This window comes from Plasmodium berghei (genome assembly GCF_900002375.2).
Source record: "Plasmodium berghei ANKA genome assembly, chromosome: 9".
Taxonomy (NCBI): domain Eukaryota; phylum Apicomplexa; class Aconoidasida; order Haemosporida; family Plasmodiidae; genus Plasmodium; species Plasmodium berghei.
Window position 1 is genome coordinate 301781 of NC_036167.2, and position 14910 is coordinate 316690.

A 14910-nucleotide genomic window follows, 5' to 3' on the forward strand; every position below is an offset into this window, starting at 1 on the left:
AAAAATATATTTAAGCCACGGAATCAGAACAGATCTATTCCTTCACAAAAAAATGCTTAATTGAAGTATCAGCAAAATAAATATATTTTCTCAATATTATTATTTATATTGATGTTGTTTCAATGTCTTTTTTTACTCTTTATAATATGGTGATTATTTTGGTTTATATATATTATACTAATATCGTTATTATGCGGTTAACTCACACATAACTTTGTCTTTATAGTTTTCTTCCCCCATTTCTGCCTTTATTTTCTTATTATATCTATAATTTATTATTAAAAAAGCATTAAAAAGGGCTGAGGAGAATGTGAAATATATACATATACATACACACATATATATAGTACAATTTTAAAATGGAAATTGTAAAAAGACAGGTCTTATGAACATATATTAAAAAACATGTTTATATATGAATGTGTTCCCTATTCTTTCATAAATAAAAAATATTCCTGTTTTATTCATAATTATAAAAAAAAACTAACATTATAAAAAAAATATCCATACATACTACAAATATTTTATAAAGCACGCTTATCTCATATTCCAAATTATTATTTATAACATCAAAAATGTCTATAACGTGAATTACTAAAAAAAAATTTAAGCACACACTAAGCATGTTTATTACCCCTAATCAAATATTGCAAATATGCACGTGCATACATATCGCATTTATGCATATATACTCAAAAGTTATATATTTATTTTCCATTACATTCATAATACTTTTTTTTGATTAATTTTATCTTATCGTTTCTAAAATCCTCATATATATACACACATACTTATATATTTTTTTAAAACAATATTTGTCATAATATAGTAGAATAATAAACCGAAATAAGTTCTATTTAAAACAATAAGCATTAAAAACTCTATAAAATTGAAAAATTTAGCACATTTAATGTGCTTCATTTTTTACCCTTTTTTTTCGAATTTTATAGTATTTTTGTCAATATAATTGCACTTTTTATCAATTCACTTTATGTTTATTTTTATATAATAATAAAGATTAATTAATAAAAAAGAAAAGGCAAAGACAAACATTATATATACAAAATATGTTTAAAAAAAAAATTATAATTTTTATATAACGAAAAAAATAAATATATATCTCCTATAAATGATTAACAACAATAAAACTTTTTAACTTTTTTTGTGCTTTTTTCTGTATTTACGGGAGAACATGATAATGGATTTATAAGTCCATATGGATCATAGTATGGGTTCATTGGCATATTCATTCCTCCATAATATTGTGGAATCCCTCCATACATTGAATTCATTCCATTAAACATTTGATACTTTTAGAAAAAAAAATACAATGAATATTTAAGATTCGATTAAAAGATATATAGGCATATATGCAATTTTTCTTTTTTTAATAAAACAAATGGCAATTGTAAAATAATATATATTTATATAATAAAAGAATGGAATTATATAATTAATATTTAGTATTACCGGATAATCTGTTGGAAGCCCATGGTTTTGAAACATTAAGCTTTGGTTTAAAGCTGCAGTAGCTTGCATGGTTGTTGGATCTATAGGTATTCTCGATTCAGTAGCATCCGGAATTATATATGGAATATTGTTTGCGTCCATAGATCTATCACCTTCATGTGGAATTGTGTAATATCCACTCATAGAAATGGGGTTTCCGGTATTTTGAGGGGATTCGATATAGTTCCCTTGCGATAAATTAATATTTGTATCTTCTTGATATACATTTTGATCATGCTCAATATTTTGCATGGATTTTATATGTTGTGACTTTGATGCTTCCATTTTTTTTTGTATTAAAATAGCTGAATTTTTTTATGAATTAAAATGCAAAATAATCTTTTTATTTTTTTTATTTATATATAATTTATGTAAAAATATCAAATTTAAATACTAAAAATAAAAACACACAAACATTAAATTTTTGATAAAAAAAATAAAATTAAATTAAAAAATTAAGCTCTATATGTAATAGAAAAAAAAATGTATAAAAATAAAATTTTATTGTAGTTTTTTTTTTAAATGTCTACAAAAAAAACAAAGATTTATTCTGAACAGCAATACTGCAATTGTGTGTGAAGAAAAGAATTCTGAACAATATAGTTGCAAGCATAGTTATATTTTTTTTTTTCTGACGAGCAAGGTTGAAATTAAAATAGAATTAAAAATTAAAAGTAATGTTTTAAATGTAAAATACAAAATTCGAAAGCAAGCTAAAAATAAATGAATTGCTTATAATTATTTATGATATAATAGTTTTAAAATAAAACACATATAATTTGTTAAAACCTAATAATAAAAAGCGAACTTCCCCAAAATGTAAATTGCCATTAATGGCATGTACTTAATGTTTCACTAGTATGTTTATAAAATTATTAACACTGATGTTTTTGTGCAGGTAAAATAGGATATATAATAAAAATAACTAAATATCCCAATTTGGATGTTTATATATTTTCAAAATATCTATAAATTCTTGAAATATATAGTTTTTTTTTCAAGTATTTATATGAAATATAAATAAAATACACTGAATAAAACATAAAGAATGAATGGCACTTTCAAATTATTTTTTATATTTGTTTTAGAATTAATATTACGAATCCTGCGTATATTCCCCTTTGTTATGGTGAAATACTATGATAAGTGTAGTACGGCATTTTCATAATTACAACAAAAACTTTGACGTTTTCCATTATATGTGTATACATTTATTTATCATACTCCTAATATATGCCGAATTCGTGATAATATATTTTTATATAATTATTCGATTTTAGTTTAATTTATCGCGGTAAATCTTATTGTTTTTCCTATTTATTACATTCTGTATAAATTATAAAAATAATGGATTTTCGAACGTGCAACATAGGTGCATGAAAATAAGTATTTCATTATGTTTTTGATATAATATAAATATAATGGATCTTTTCTATCCAATAAATAAACCATATAGGAGTATGGAATAAATTTTAAATAGTGATTTTCATTCTTTAAGTTATGAAGCCGCTTAATTATTTAAGCTAGTTATTTTTACTTTTGAAAATAAGGGAATACACATTTATCGATAAAAGGTAATTTTAATTTAAAAAAAGTATATCTAGTATTTATAATCTTTCATTAGTATATATTTTTGAATTCATAATAAACAGGCATTCCAACAATGCCCATATGGTTAAATTATATATATATATACATGCAATATTGCTTATGTATATATATAACTGTCTTATTTTTTGTTCGATGAATACAACTATACTTTGATAAAAAACAACTAAAAATTATTATGTTATCATTAAGGCATTATTTACAAATTTTTATAAACCCACTAACGCAATTTTATTTATATCTGTACATATTCACTCCCTTATTCCTCATAATTTCATAGGGGGACAATAGTGTGTGAATTAACTATCCTAAAAAAAAACTTTGAATATTGTGTTTTGTTTGGGTTTTTCATTTCAGATGATAGACACATTAAGAAGTTTAAGTTTGGATTATCGTATTTTTTATCAATACATGTAAATTGTTTTTTTTCATTTGGAATTAAAAAAATAAAAAAAGGTTTTTCTATTAAAAAGTTTTTAGTTTCGAAATCCTTCTTGCGAAATATGTGTGTTTTAATTATATCATTAAAATTGTGTGGTATTAAAAAATATTCCTTTTTAAAAGCGTTTGATTTATTAAATAATACATTATTTTCTTTTCTATTTTCTTGGTGGATCTTTAGATTGTTTCCGGGGTCAATATTAGTTTCATTCATCGACAAATTTATGGTATATTCCACAAACTTATCCTCATTACACAATTTAGTATAAAAAAATAAAAACTTAAACCTTTTCTTTAGGTTTAAAATAAGAGTAAATGAATAATCTAATAGCTCTAATGTATTCCTTTTTACATAATTATTATTTGAAAAAAAATTTATTTTATCATATTTACAAAAGTTCCAAAATGATAATGAATCAATAAATAATGCCTTTATAAAGTTTTTTTGCTCTAATAATTTTTTTAAGCTGTTTAGTATAACTAAAAGATGACCTGGATTGAATATAGGGATATAATAAACATTTGAAAAAGACTGTTCTAATAATTCATTTTTTAACTGATTTTTTTCGTATTTCCCATATATGTCTACAGTATTATTGTTTATATATTTTTCAAATTTTTTGCTTATCATATCTTCATAATTTTTATAGTTAAAACTTAAATCACAGTCTAAAAAAGCAACCTTACAATTCATTCCTCTAAGTTCATTTACAGCTGAAAGGTCAACTAATAATTCTGTTAGCAGTAAAGTTTTACCGCATCCTTCTTTTCCATATATGCATATACTATCCGATTCCTTTAGGGTTCCATCTTTTACACATTTTTTAATTATTTCACAATCCGAAAACCGATATACTTTGGTTGACTCCTCAAATAAATCCAAACAAGTGCAGTCTATTTCGATATTCCGTTTATTATTTTTTCCCATGGAGTTAATTAATTTTATTTTTTAATAGGCATCGCTATATCCATATAATGCATATATTTTTTCCGAAAAATATATTATCCCTAAGCATTCATTCTGATATTGTCCTTTGAATATAATACGATCTCACATTTTAATTAATATCATTTATGTTATAAATACTACTATTTAATTATATTATTTATTTATATTTTTTATGAAATATAAAGTGATAAATAAAATCGTGATAATAGAACATCGAAAAAAAACAAATTGGGCATATAAACTATTATCCCTACATAAACCTATGATATAGGATGTGGAATTATGTATATAATCAAATTAATAAATTGTTTAATCATTGAATTTAAATAAATGCATATATGGAAATATATGTATAAATTATTGCAAACAAGTATTCGCACAGATATATAGCTATTGCACAATAAAAGAACTATTTAACCAACTTATATACATGGAAATAGCCAAATATAAATAACTTAATAAAAATAATGATAATAATGTAATATATGTGCGTTGTGTTTCAAAAAAAAAGGAAACTCGCAAAGACAATGCTTGAAAAAGGGTTATGCAAATGTGCACATAAATACTTATATATTTTTTTGTTAATACATAACAGATTATATGTAATATATAATAGCAATACAAAAAAATAACGCAAAAAATTATCCTCAAAAAAAACATAGATTGCGTAATAAGAAATAAAAAAAAGGGACTAAAATAATAAATTTAAAAGATAATGTATAAAGCAGGATATGCTTTTATTGTCATAAAATACTATATATGCATGATATTATAGCTTTGAATAAAATTGAAAAATGGCTATAAATTATCATTTATCATCAAAATTGCATCATCAAAAAATAAAGTATCATTATATGCATATATTAATATATATCATAAAGACTATATTATCACACACATATATTTAAAAATACAAAATTTTATGTTTTCCCTTTTTTTGAAAATTTTAAATTTAAGCAGATATAATGATAACACGCTAAATGATTATTACCTTTTTGTAAATAATAAATAAGCTGATATATTTTTATCACTTTATATTCTCCTTCCTGTGTTTTTTATCATTTTTTATATTTTTTAATTATATTATTATTATATTTTTTTTTATTTCACACACCACTCTATTTATGACACAATTAATTATAAGCCACATTTTTAAGTATGCATTCAAGACGTAAATTGGAATTTCTCCATATACGTGTATATATTATATATTTAAGAAATATAGAAAATTTATATGCGAACAATTTTACATTAATGCAAGTTTTATGTAATATATATTTTTTCACCTTCCTTCATTATACCTATTTTATAGGTCATTTAAAACTGAAGACAATTTTTATTTAGAATTACACGATAATATTTTCTGTTTTTATTATCTTTTAAATACTTATCATTGGTCAAATGGGTAAGAAATTATATTTGTGCATATGATAATAAGGGAATTTGCTTTTATTTTTTGTGTTTCTATAACCTTCATATAATTATAATGTCCTTTATAAAAAAGTGTATGAAATAATAATTCTTTTAAAAGTGAACAATAGTTTTTGTATCTCCTTATTTTATAATATACACTTGAAAATTGTATTTGTCTTAACAAAATATATATATTGAGTAAATTGCGTCCTTAGAAATGTATACATGTGTTATATTTTACTTTTTGGGGATATATTTTTTTTTTTTTTTTTTTCCATAATCACACCAAACTTTTCCATAAATCCTAATACATCAATGTATGTGTTTCTTTCTCTATATTATAAATATATATTCACCTTATCAAATTCAGTATAATATTAATTTGCACATTAATTTATTAAACTAAATATACAGATGTCCCTAATGAGATCGAAAAAATTAAGGAAATACTTGACAAAATATTACCAGAAAGAGATTTAAATCTCGTGACTATAAAAAGTGTTCGAAAAGATGTTGCAGATTATCTAAAGGTAGATGAATCATATTTTACAGAAAATAAGGAAAAAAAAACAATATTAAAAGATATATTAAAAGATAAACTATTAAAATTATATAACGAACAACAAGGGGGAAAAGAAGAAGAGGATAATAAAAGTACGAAAGCTGAAAGTAGCAAAGAAAATGAAGATGGATACAAAAAAAAAAAATATAATCAAAGTAATAAATCAATAAAATCCGATTCAAAAAATAACAAAAAAAGAAAAATGAATAGTGATGATTTTAATACTCCATCATCCAAAAATATGAAAAAAGACAAAAACGAAAAAAAAAATGATATTAGTGATAATGATAACGATGAATTGAAACCAAAAAGTCGAAAAAAATCAAGTGGAAGTATTACAGAAAAAAATATACACACAATTAAAAAGGAAAAGTTACGTAAAATTGTATTGGACTTAAAAATTGGCCCAACCATTTTTAAAGATTTAAATAAAGAAAATGACGAAGAATATAATAAAAAATTAGAAGAAAAAATTATTGCCTTTTGCGAAAAGAAGAATATATGTTCAGAAACAAATAGATTGCCAAATTCTTCTGAAATACAAGAATATGTAAAGCAACTTAAATTAAAGGAAGAATTAGACGGAATTGATTTGTCTAACATTTTAGATTCAAGTACAAGATCAAGAAGAAGAACACCAAATGTTTATGTCTCAAAAATTGTTGAGGATTCTGAAGAGGATGAGGAAGAAGATGACGAAGAGGAAGAAGATGACGAAGAGGAAGAAGAAAATGAAGAGAAAAATGAAGATGAAGAGGAAGATGAAGAGGAAGATGAAGAAGATGACGATGACTAGCTAAAGAACAAACTTTTTTATTTATATACCTATTATTTTTTATTACTTGGATTATTTTTTCCTTTTTTTAATAATATTTTGGCTTTTTTTTCTACACACTAATTATTTTTGCATGTTTTAAAAAATATATTAAAAAATTATTTTTAATATTTTATTCATTTTATTATTTTTATGGCGTACATATACATATATTTTATCATTTTTTTTTTCTTTTGATAATACTTATTATGAAGGTATTTACAACTAGTGTTGATATATATTTTTTATTAAAATGGAAAGCATATTATATATATGTATATGCATATATATTGGATAATATTATTTCTTTTTTATATTATAAAAAAATAGAAAAATCGAAGAAAAAATATATACACTATATATTATCATATTTTTTTGTGTCCTTGAACATTTCCATTTGACATGTTTATATCACCCCCTTAAAGTAAACATGTTTGAGGGGACTAACAAAATGCAGCAAAACTTTTTAAATATTTTATCAAATAAGCTCCATATATATATATATATATAGCCCCCAAAATATTATAGCATTATAAGCATAATAACTGTTTCACTTTTATCACGCAAGTTCCTTTTTTATTAACATGCTATTGGTTGTGTTATTATTTCGCTAAACTATTTATTTACTTATTTATTGCTATTATACTTTCATATGTACATAAAAATTTTTTAATCAATCATATCAAATTCCATTTTTTCCAATTAATTTTTTTTGCTAATTTTCCAAAATAAGCTTAAAATTCAATATCCATATTATTTTTCCTTAAGAACAATTTTCACAAAAATATTTTAAGTGCATAAAATCGATAAAGGAATTGTAATAAATATATAGATATAATTTTTATATACTTTTGTATGTATGCATATATATATACTATAAATTAAATACAAGGACGCTGAAATATTTTTAGTACGTAATATATATAACATGAATATATAAAATATTTATAATGTTGTATTTCCCCAGAAAAAGGATATTAATCTCATTTTATTTTGCACGTTTTTTAATATAATATATAATTTTTTAATTTATTATACTTTTAATTTTCCATCAATTTTTTTGCTTTTACACAAAGTTATAAATTTTATCACATACACTTTATATTAAGATTTATTAAAAAAATATATAAGAAAAATTTAACAAATTGCACGTGAATAAAATAAGTAAATTTATGAGCATTTGAATATTTTTTTCATCACTTACAAATTTACTTATTATTACAATTATTCATTCATATTATAAAATACGAAGAAACTGAAAATTATATGGAATAATAGAAGATATAATAAAATATATAGGGAATGAGAAATGGGAGAAATAACAATAAAATAATAATAACAATAGCAATATCAAAGTAATGATAATTATTTTGAAGACCTTTTTATTTAATTTATTTCTATTGAAACATTTTATATATATTTTATACTCCCTTTAAAAAGGAAAAAATATACCTTTTAATTTGTATATTATAAATATATATATATGCCATGCATATATAAATAGTAACATTTTATTATATAATGACATCTAGAAGACATAAGCTTTTCAATGAAACTGATTTGAAAATATATATTATAGGGGATGAAGTAATAACAGAGGAAATAAACCAATAATTTTTTTATATATGATTCTATCAATAAATGCTTATATGATGTTACATGCTCAAACTATTATATATGCACACATACATATTTATATTTTTTTAGGACTCTGTTGTCGGTTTTTTGCTAGCTGGAATTGGGTTTCGAGATGGACTTGGGAAAAAAAATTTTTTCATTGTAAATTCAAGTAATGAAATAATAATAAATATCGTATATCTACCATTTAAACTAATTAAGAAAAATCAAAAAATTACAAAAAAAAAATTTTTTTTTTTTCATTTTTTTTTTATTTTTTTTCTAATATTTTTTAAGAAACGAGTAAATCTGAAATTGAGGAAGTTTTCAAAGAATACACATCAAAAAGTGATTGTGGAGTTATATTAATGAATCAACAGGTAATATTTTAGAAAAATAAATATAAATATAAAAATAAAATTAATAATATATTATCAATTATACAGCATTTGTAAAGCTTTATATATCCACAAATATGTGGCGCTCTATGGGAAGGCTTATTCTATACATGTTGAATCAACATTTATAGATAATATATACATTTCCTTTTCTCCTTACTCCTATTCTCCATACAGATAGCAGACGAAATAAGACACCTTGTTGATTTGCATGATAAAATATTACCCACTGTTTTAGAAATACCATCAAAAGACAAGCCGTTTGACCCAAACAAAGATTCGATTATTCAAAGAGTGAAGTTATTTTTTGGTGGTGATATTTCAAATATAAAATGAAACCTGGACATATTTTCAATATTACATTTTATTTTTAATTTGTCACTTTTATTTTTGTTATTTATATATATATATATATATATATTTCCCTTTTAATTCTCATCATTTACATTTTTAATTTATGCCCATTACTATTTGTTATATTATCCCACCACAAATATATACCTATATAAATAACAAAGCCAAAATGGACGTAAGGTTAAAGGGAAAAATACTTATCACTCTTCTTGTTTTGATATACATTTATGTAATGATAAATTTATTTATCCAACCATTTATTATATCAGACTTTTTGATTTCCGTTTTTTTTGTAAACCCATGGAAATTGGTATATATTATAAATTATACATTCGTTTTTTGTTTATCATTTATTCTTTGTTATATTGGGTTTATATTGTTATATTCTTAAATTAATGCAATTATTCAATAAACTAAAAAAAACATAACACTATGTATATGCTTAAATAATTAATGTCTAATTTATATTTCAATTATTATTACCAAAAAAATTAAATACAAATATAAGCTTATTTATTGGTACAAATTTAAACGTTTTATTGTGAAATATGTTTTTTACCATTTGAAAAAAATAAGAAAATGTGCATGCTTTTAAGCACCTTTTCAACAAAAAACTAAAAAAATAAAAATAAACCTAAAAAAACCTATCAATTAAACACAGCAAATGTACACTCAAAAAATGAAAAATAAACAAAAAGGATAAAAATTTGCCTAATCATTCAGCAAAAAAAATTAATAATTTTGTAAAAACATAAAAATAAGTAGTAAGAAAATAAAATTGAAATAAATATAATTTGCACTTGATTTAGAATAAGCCAGTTTTATATTTTCAATCACATTTTTATCGTCACTTGTCATTAAGGCAGATGAAATTAACAATTGAACTGGAAAGCCTTGTATTAAATATACTCTACCATAATTATGTATATTACCCTGAACATTTTGTAAGGCTCTAAAATTATCATTATCACTGGCATTATAATATGGTGTTGTTTTTTTTAACATATTGTAAAACTTTAACATGGTTTCTGTTGATATAGGTAAAGATTTTTTGGCAACTTTCCAGTGAACATTTTCATTGCAACCTGGTGAAGTTGAAGATCCATGATATGCAAAAAATTCCATACTTTTCATATTTAGCATCATAAGTAGTGAGTTTAAATTTAGAGGTTCCTTCAGATTCACTAATTTCGGGCCTATTAAATGGATTTCAAATATAAATTTAAGAAATTTCAAAAATATGAAAATGAAGAAACTTTAAAAATGGAAAAATAGGTAAAATAAGTAAAGGAAAAAAAAGAAAAAAAATCACGATTAACGATATTTCTCCAATCGTTATATTATTACACCTTTTTATGAAAAATAAATGAAGACATTTTCTCACCTGAACCAACAGGAACATTTTGAGATCCCTCTAAAATAGTTTTTAAAAATTTTTCCGAAGGAAGTTTTTTAAAATTATTAATTGTAGATTTATCAATTTCGGCACTTGAAAAAGTAATGGAAATAACCTGATATTGGCTTTCTCTTTTTGTATTTTTATCATTTCTCCCCATTCTAATACTATTATATGATTTACTCCGTTTGTTCCTCTTTTTATTTTTTGTATATTGTTGACTTAAATGAGGGTTTGATAAACTATTCATTAAGAATGTTAAAATATATGAATGCTGAATATTTGTTTCATTATTTTTTTTTTTATATGTTTTTTTACCAAAAACTCCATTCCATTTATTTTCATCATAATCATAGATCTCATTAGTACTGTGATAAATTTGCATTTCTATATGTCTCCTATTTCCAGATCCTTCAAATGTATGCTCACTAGGGGAATGGAAATTAATATGATGTGAATAAAATATTGCTGGTTCATCAGTTGTAAATAAAACACCAAAAGGGATTATTTCATTATTAGATGCTTTTATTTTAAACATATTATTTTGTCTATTTATAATAATTTTATTTATTAAATTTTCATAATAATAAAATATATCACCTTTAAACCATGGTTTATTATAATTATTCCATGAATATTCATCATTATCATAAAATGCATTTAAATAAAAATCTGATAAGTTTTTTAATTCTCTTTCTTTTAATGTATGCATATGTAAATCTACAGGGGATTGATATTTTCCATTTTTGCATATTCCTACATTCCAATCCATTCCATGCTTAGAATAATCAAATGATAAGTTATCATTATATTGAATAATACCATTTTTTATATTATTTTCTTCGTTTTTTTGATATTCAATTTTTTTATTTTTCACCTCATCCATATATTCTTTATTGTCTACATTTTTTTTATCTTCCATATATGTCGATTGCATATCCTCAAAGTATTTTTTTTTATTTTTTTCGAAATTATTATTCATATTTTCAAAATTAGCATATTCATTGTATTCATCAAATGGTGTATCCTTTCTTTCTTCTGGATTTTTCTCCACCTCGTTTTTTAGAGAAAATCCATTCCTTTCATTTTCATTTTGGCTTTCGAATTTTTCGTCATTATAATTGGAATGATATTCCCAGTTATCATTATTTTCATTATTATGATTATTATCATTCCCCTCGGGATTTCTTTGAATATTTGGATTATCCTTGTGCTCATTTATCTCAATATTCCAATGCCTTACATCTTTATTTATATCTATATTATCATCTTTTTTTTCTTTAACTTCGTATTCAACCATTGGCTCAGAATTTAAATCATCTGTTATATTATTTGGCAATTCAAATAATATTCGCTCTACATAATTATTATACATTACATTATCACAAAAACACAATACAATTGAAAGAAATATGATGTGTTTCATTTTCATTTTGTTTATCTTATTTATATAATAGATCGAGTAAACACTTATTTTTTTCAGATTTACAAAACTGGATAATCACATATATGTGTATATATAAATATGTTAATATGTTGATAAAAGAAATATACCATAGATATATTTATATATTTGTGATCCTTTGATATAGGTATTTGTCCATGTTTATTTGATACCGTTTTATCATGAAACTCATATTCATGCAAATGTTTCGAAAAAATATATATAAGCAAATGGAAAAATAGAGTAGAATAAAATAACTATCTTTTATTTTATTCTATTACATTCTCTCTTATAAAGCATATAAAATAAAACAGAAATAAATATAAATGCATCCTGGTGCGTAAGGAACTGTTATATAGGGCATGATGGAAAGGTATTTCCAGATATCGAATAAATATATTAAACGCTTCAAGATATGTTAACTATAAATTTGTACAAAAAAAACTGCAGATATATAGATATATGACTAATCAATATATACATATAAAATTTTACAACAGTTTTCTCTAGTACTTAAGACAGGGTAAATAAATGGGCTTAATTATTACATGAATAAATAATTAAATAAAAAATGTTTGAGTTAAAAAAAACATTATATTTAATAAAAAGGAAAATATAAAAATTTGTTTATAATTTAAAAAAAATAAATTAATAAAAATTAATTTTTAAATTGAGTATAAATATGGATACTTTTATAAATTAGTATAATATGTTTGTAATATCAAAGGTATAAATAAAAAAAAAACTTTATTATAAAGATTTATTTATTTGATAATCTTAAGATCTAAGAACTATCTTTAAATAAGTTGGGGTTCATAAAATCACAATTAATACAATTTAAATGATCATCAAAATCGTGTATATTCAAATACCTGAAAAAGAGGAGAAACATATGAAGGATATGTAAATTGTTTATTCCACATACCAAGTTGTGCATATAAAGGTTGGTAAATTTTACTAAATATTTATAAAATTTAAACATATAGTTGTATTTTTAGAAAATAATTATAATAATTGCCATACTCATGATTTGAGATACTTTTCCTTAAAAATTCCTTGTTTTTACTAGAAATCTTTATCTTCGCATTTTTCAATTTTCCATTCCCATCTTGTATAAATGTCTACAATTTTATAAAAAAATAAAAATAATAATATAAACAACAGTCATATAATACAACAATATAAAATTACAACATATTGCCATATATTTTTTTTTGTTAATAAACATGTTACCTTTATGCAGTTGTCTTCATCATCCTTTAATTTAGAAATATTGACTAAGCATATTAATGCATCGTTATAATTTTTTATTAAGGTATCTGAAATTATATCACATATTTTTATATTACTTATATTATCATTTTTAGAATCATCAGCACTAATATGATAATACCCTATGATTCGTTCCCCAGTCTCTTTACAATTCTTCTCAATCTATATTTAAGGAAAATTATAATATATGAAGTGAATATCTACTTATTTAAATACATAGACAATATAATGGGATATTTATTTTTGTAATGAAATTTTTCAAAATTATATTAACCATTGTAAATGCCAAACTTAAAAATGCGAACAAAATATGTGTGTGAAAAAGTGGGACAGTATTACTTATAATACATTTTTTTGTTTCATTTTCAGAATTATAATATTTTCCTATTAATATTCCACACACATCGTTATATGAATTTTTCAAGGCATGCATAAAAATTTTTGCATATGCAATATGATCAATCGTTATTTCTGTGCCTGTCATACTTTTTATTATTGTTTAATATTGTATACTTTGTGGATCTGATAAATATTTTTTTTTTTTATTTCAAAAAAAATTGTTCTGTAATGATATGGTATGTGTAAAATGATAATTTACTTTTATTTATTTAACCTCATATATTATATATAGGTATGTACATACAAAAATATATATGTATATAAATGTTTTCTAATTATAATGGACTTATAAATATTCTATGCAATGAAATTCACCCAAATTATATGTAATATAAGTAAAGAATAAAAATATCTTTATTCCTTGTAATATTTGTCATATTTATTTAATATTGCCATTTCTTCACAAAAAAAAAACATTAATTATCATTTTCAAAATGTTCTAGATCTTACTAAACGTTTAACACCATATTTTATGATTCTCTAAAATTGAAGCTATAGAATTCCCTTATACTAAAAATTTATTGATTATAAATTGTTCTGATAAAAAAACAAATATTCAATCTTAAAAACATATTAATATTAAATAGTGTCGTGCTTAAAATTTTGCGTTAAAAAGCTTGTTTGAAATTAATGTTCTATAAACTTATAAGTCACCAGAGATAAATGCCAAATAAAAAGAAGGAATAATAATATTATGAAAAAAAAAATTTTTTTTACAAATTTTCAAAAAATAT

The 14910-nt window shown here is 22.1% G+C and overlaps 6 protein-coding genes across 6 annotated transcripts; 2 read left to right on the plus strand and 4 right to left on the minus strand.

Annotated features, from left to right (window-relative positions):
- Positions 1-1133: 1133 nt before the first annotated feature.
- On the minus strand, positions 1134-1794 carry PBANKA_0908600 (conserved Plasmodium protein, unknown function; the record flags this gene model as incomplete). Its single annotated transcript, XM_034564662.1, has 2 exons — positions 1134-1310; positions 1471-1794. The coding sequence occupies 2 exons, from the start codon at positions 1792-1794 to the stop codon at positions 1134-1136; spliced, it is 501 nt and encodes a 166-aa protein (XP_034421437.1).
- Positions 1795-3391: 1597 nt separating this feature from the next.
- Positions 3392-4486, minus strand: PBANKA_0908700 (P-loop containing nucleoside triphosphate hydrolase, putative; the record flags this gene model as incomplete). Its single annotated transcript, XM_034564664.1, has 1 exon — positions 3392-4486. The coding sequence occupies one exon, from the start codon at positions 4484-4486 to the stop codon at positions 3392-3394; it is 1095 nt and encodes a 364-aa protein (XP_034421438.1).
- A 1422-nt stretch (positions 4487-5908) lies between these two features.
- PBANKA_0908800 (conserved Plasmodium protein, unknown function) lies at positions 5909-7278 on the plus strand (the record flags this gene model as incomplete). Its single annotated transcript, XM_034564665.1, has 2 exons — positions 5909-5912; positions 6335-7278. 2 exons carry the CDS (start codon positions 5909-5911, stop codon positions 7276-7278), a joined length of 948 nt encoding a protein of 315 aa, XP_034421439.1.
- A 1539-nt stretch (positions 7279-8817) lies between these two features.
- PBANKA_0908900 (V-type proton ATPase subunit F, putative) lies at positions 8818-9647 on the plus strand (the record flags this gene model as incomplete). Its single annotated transcript, XM_034564666.1, has 4 exons — positions 8818-8883; positions 9004-9085; positions 9211-9293; positions 9489-9647. The coding sequence occupies 4 exons, from the start codon at positions 8818-8820 to the stop codon at positions 9645-9647; spliced, it is 390 nt and encodes a 129-aa protein (XP_034421440.1).
- A 750-nt stretch (positions 9648-10397) lies between these two features.
- PBANKA_0909000 (carbonic anhydrase, putative) lies at positions 10398-12487 on the minus strand (the record flags this gene model as incomplete). The annotated part of the gene is made up of 2 exons (XM_034564667.1): positions 10398-10861; positions 11050-12487. 2 exons carry the CDS (start codon positions 12485-12487, stop codon positions 10398-10400), a joined length of 1902 nt encoding a protein of 633 aa, XP_034421441.1.
- Positions 12488-13289: 802 nt separating this feature from the next.
- Positions 13290-14261, minus strand: PBANKA_0909100 (ER membrane protein complex subunit 8, putative; the record flags this gene model as incomplete). Its single annotated transcript, XM_034564668.1, has 4 exons — positions 13290-13377; positions 13529-13626; positions 13739-13939; positions 14052-14261. The coding sequence occupies 4 exons, from the start codon at positions 14259-14261 to the stop codon at positions 13290-13292; spliced, it is 597 nt and encodes a 198-aa protein (XP_034421442.1).
- Between the last annotated feature and the right edge of the window lie 649 nt (positions 14262-14910).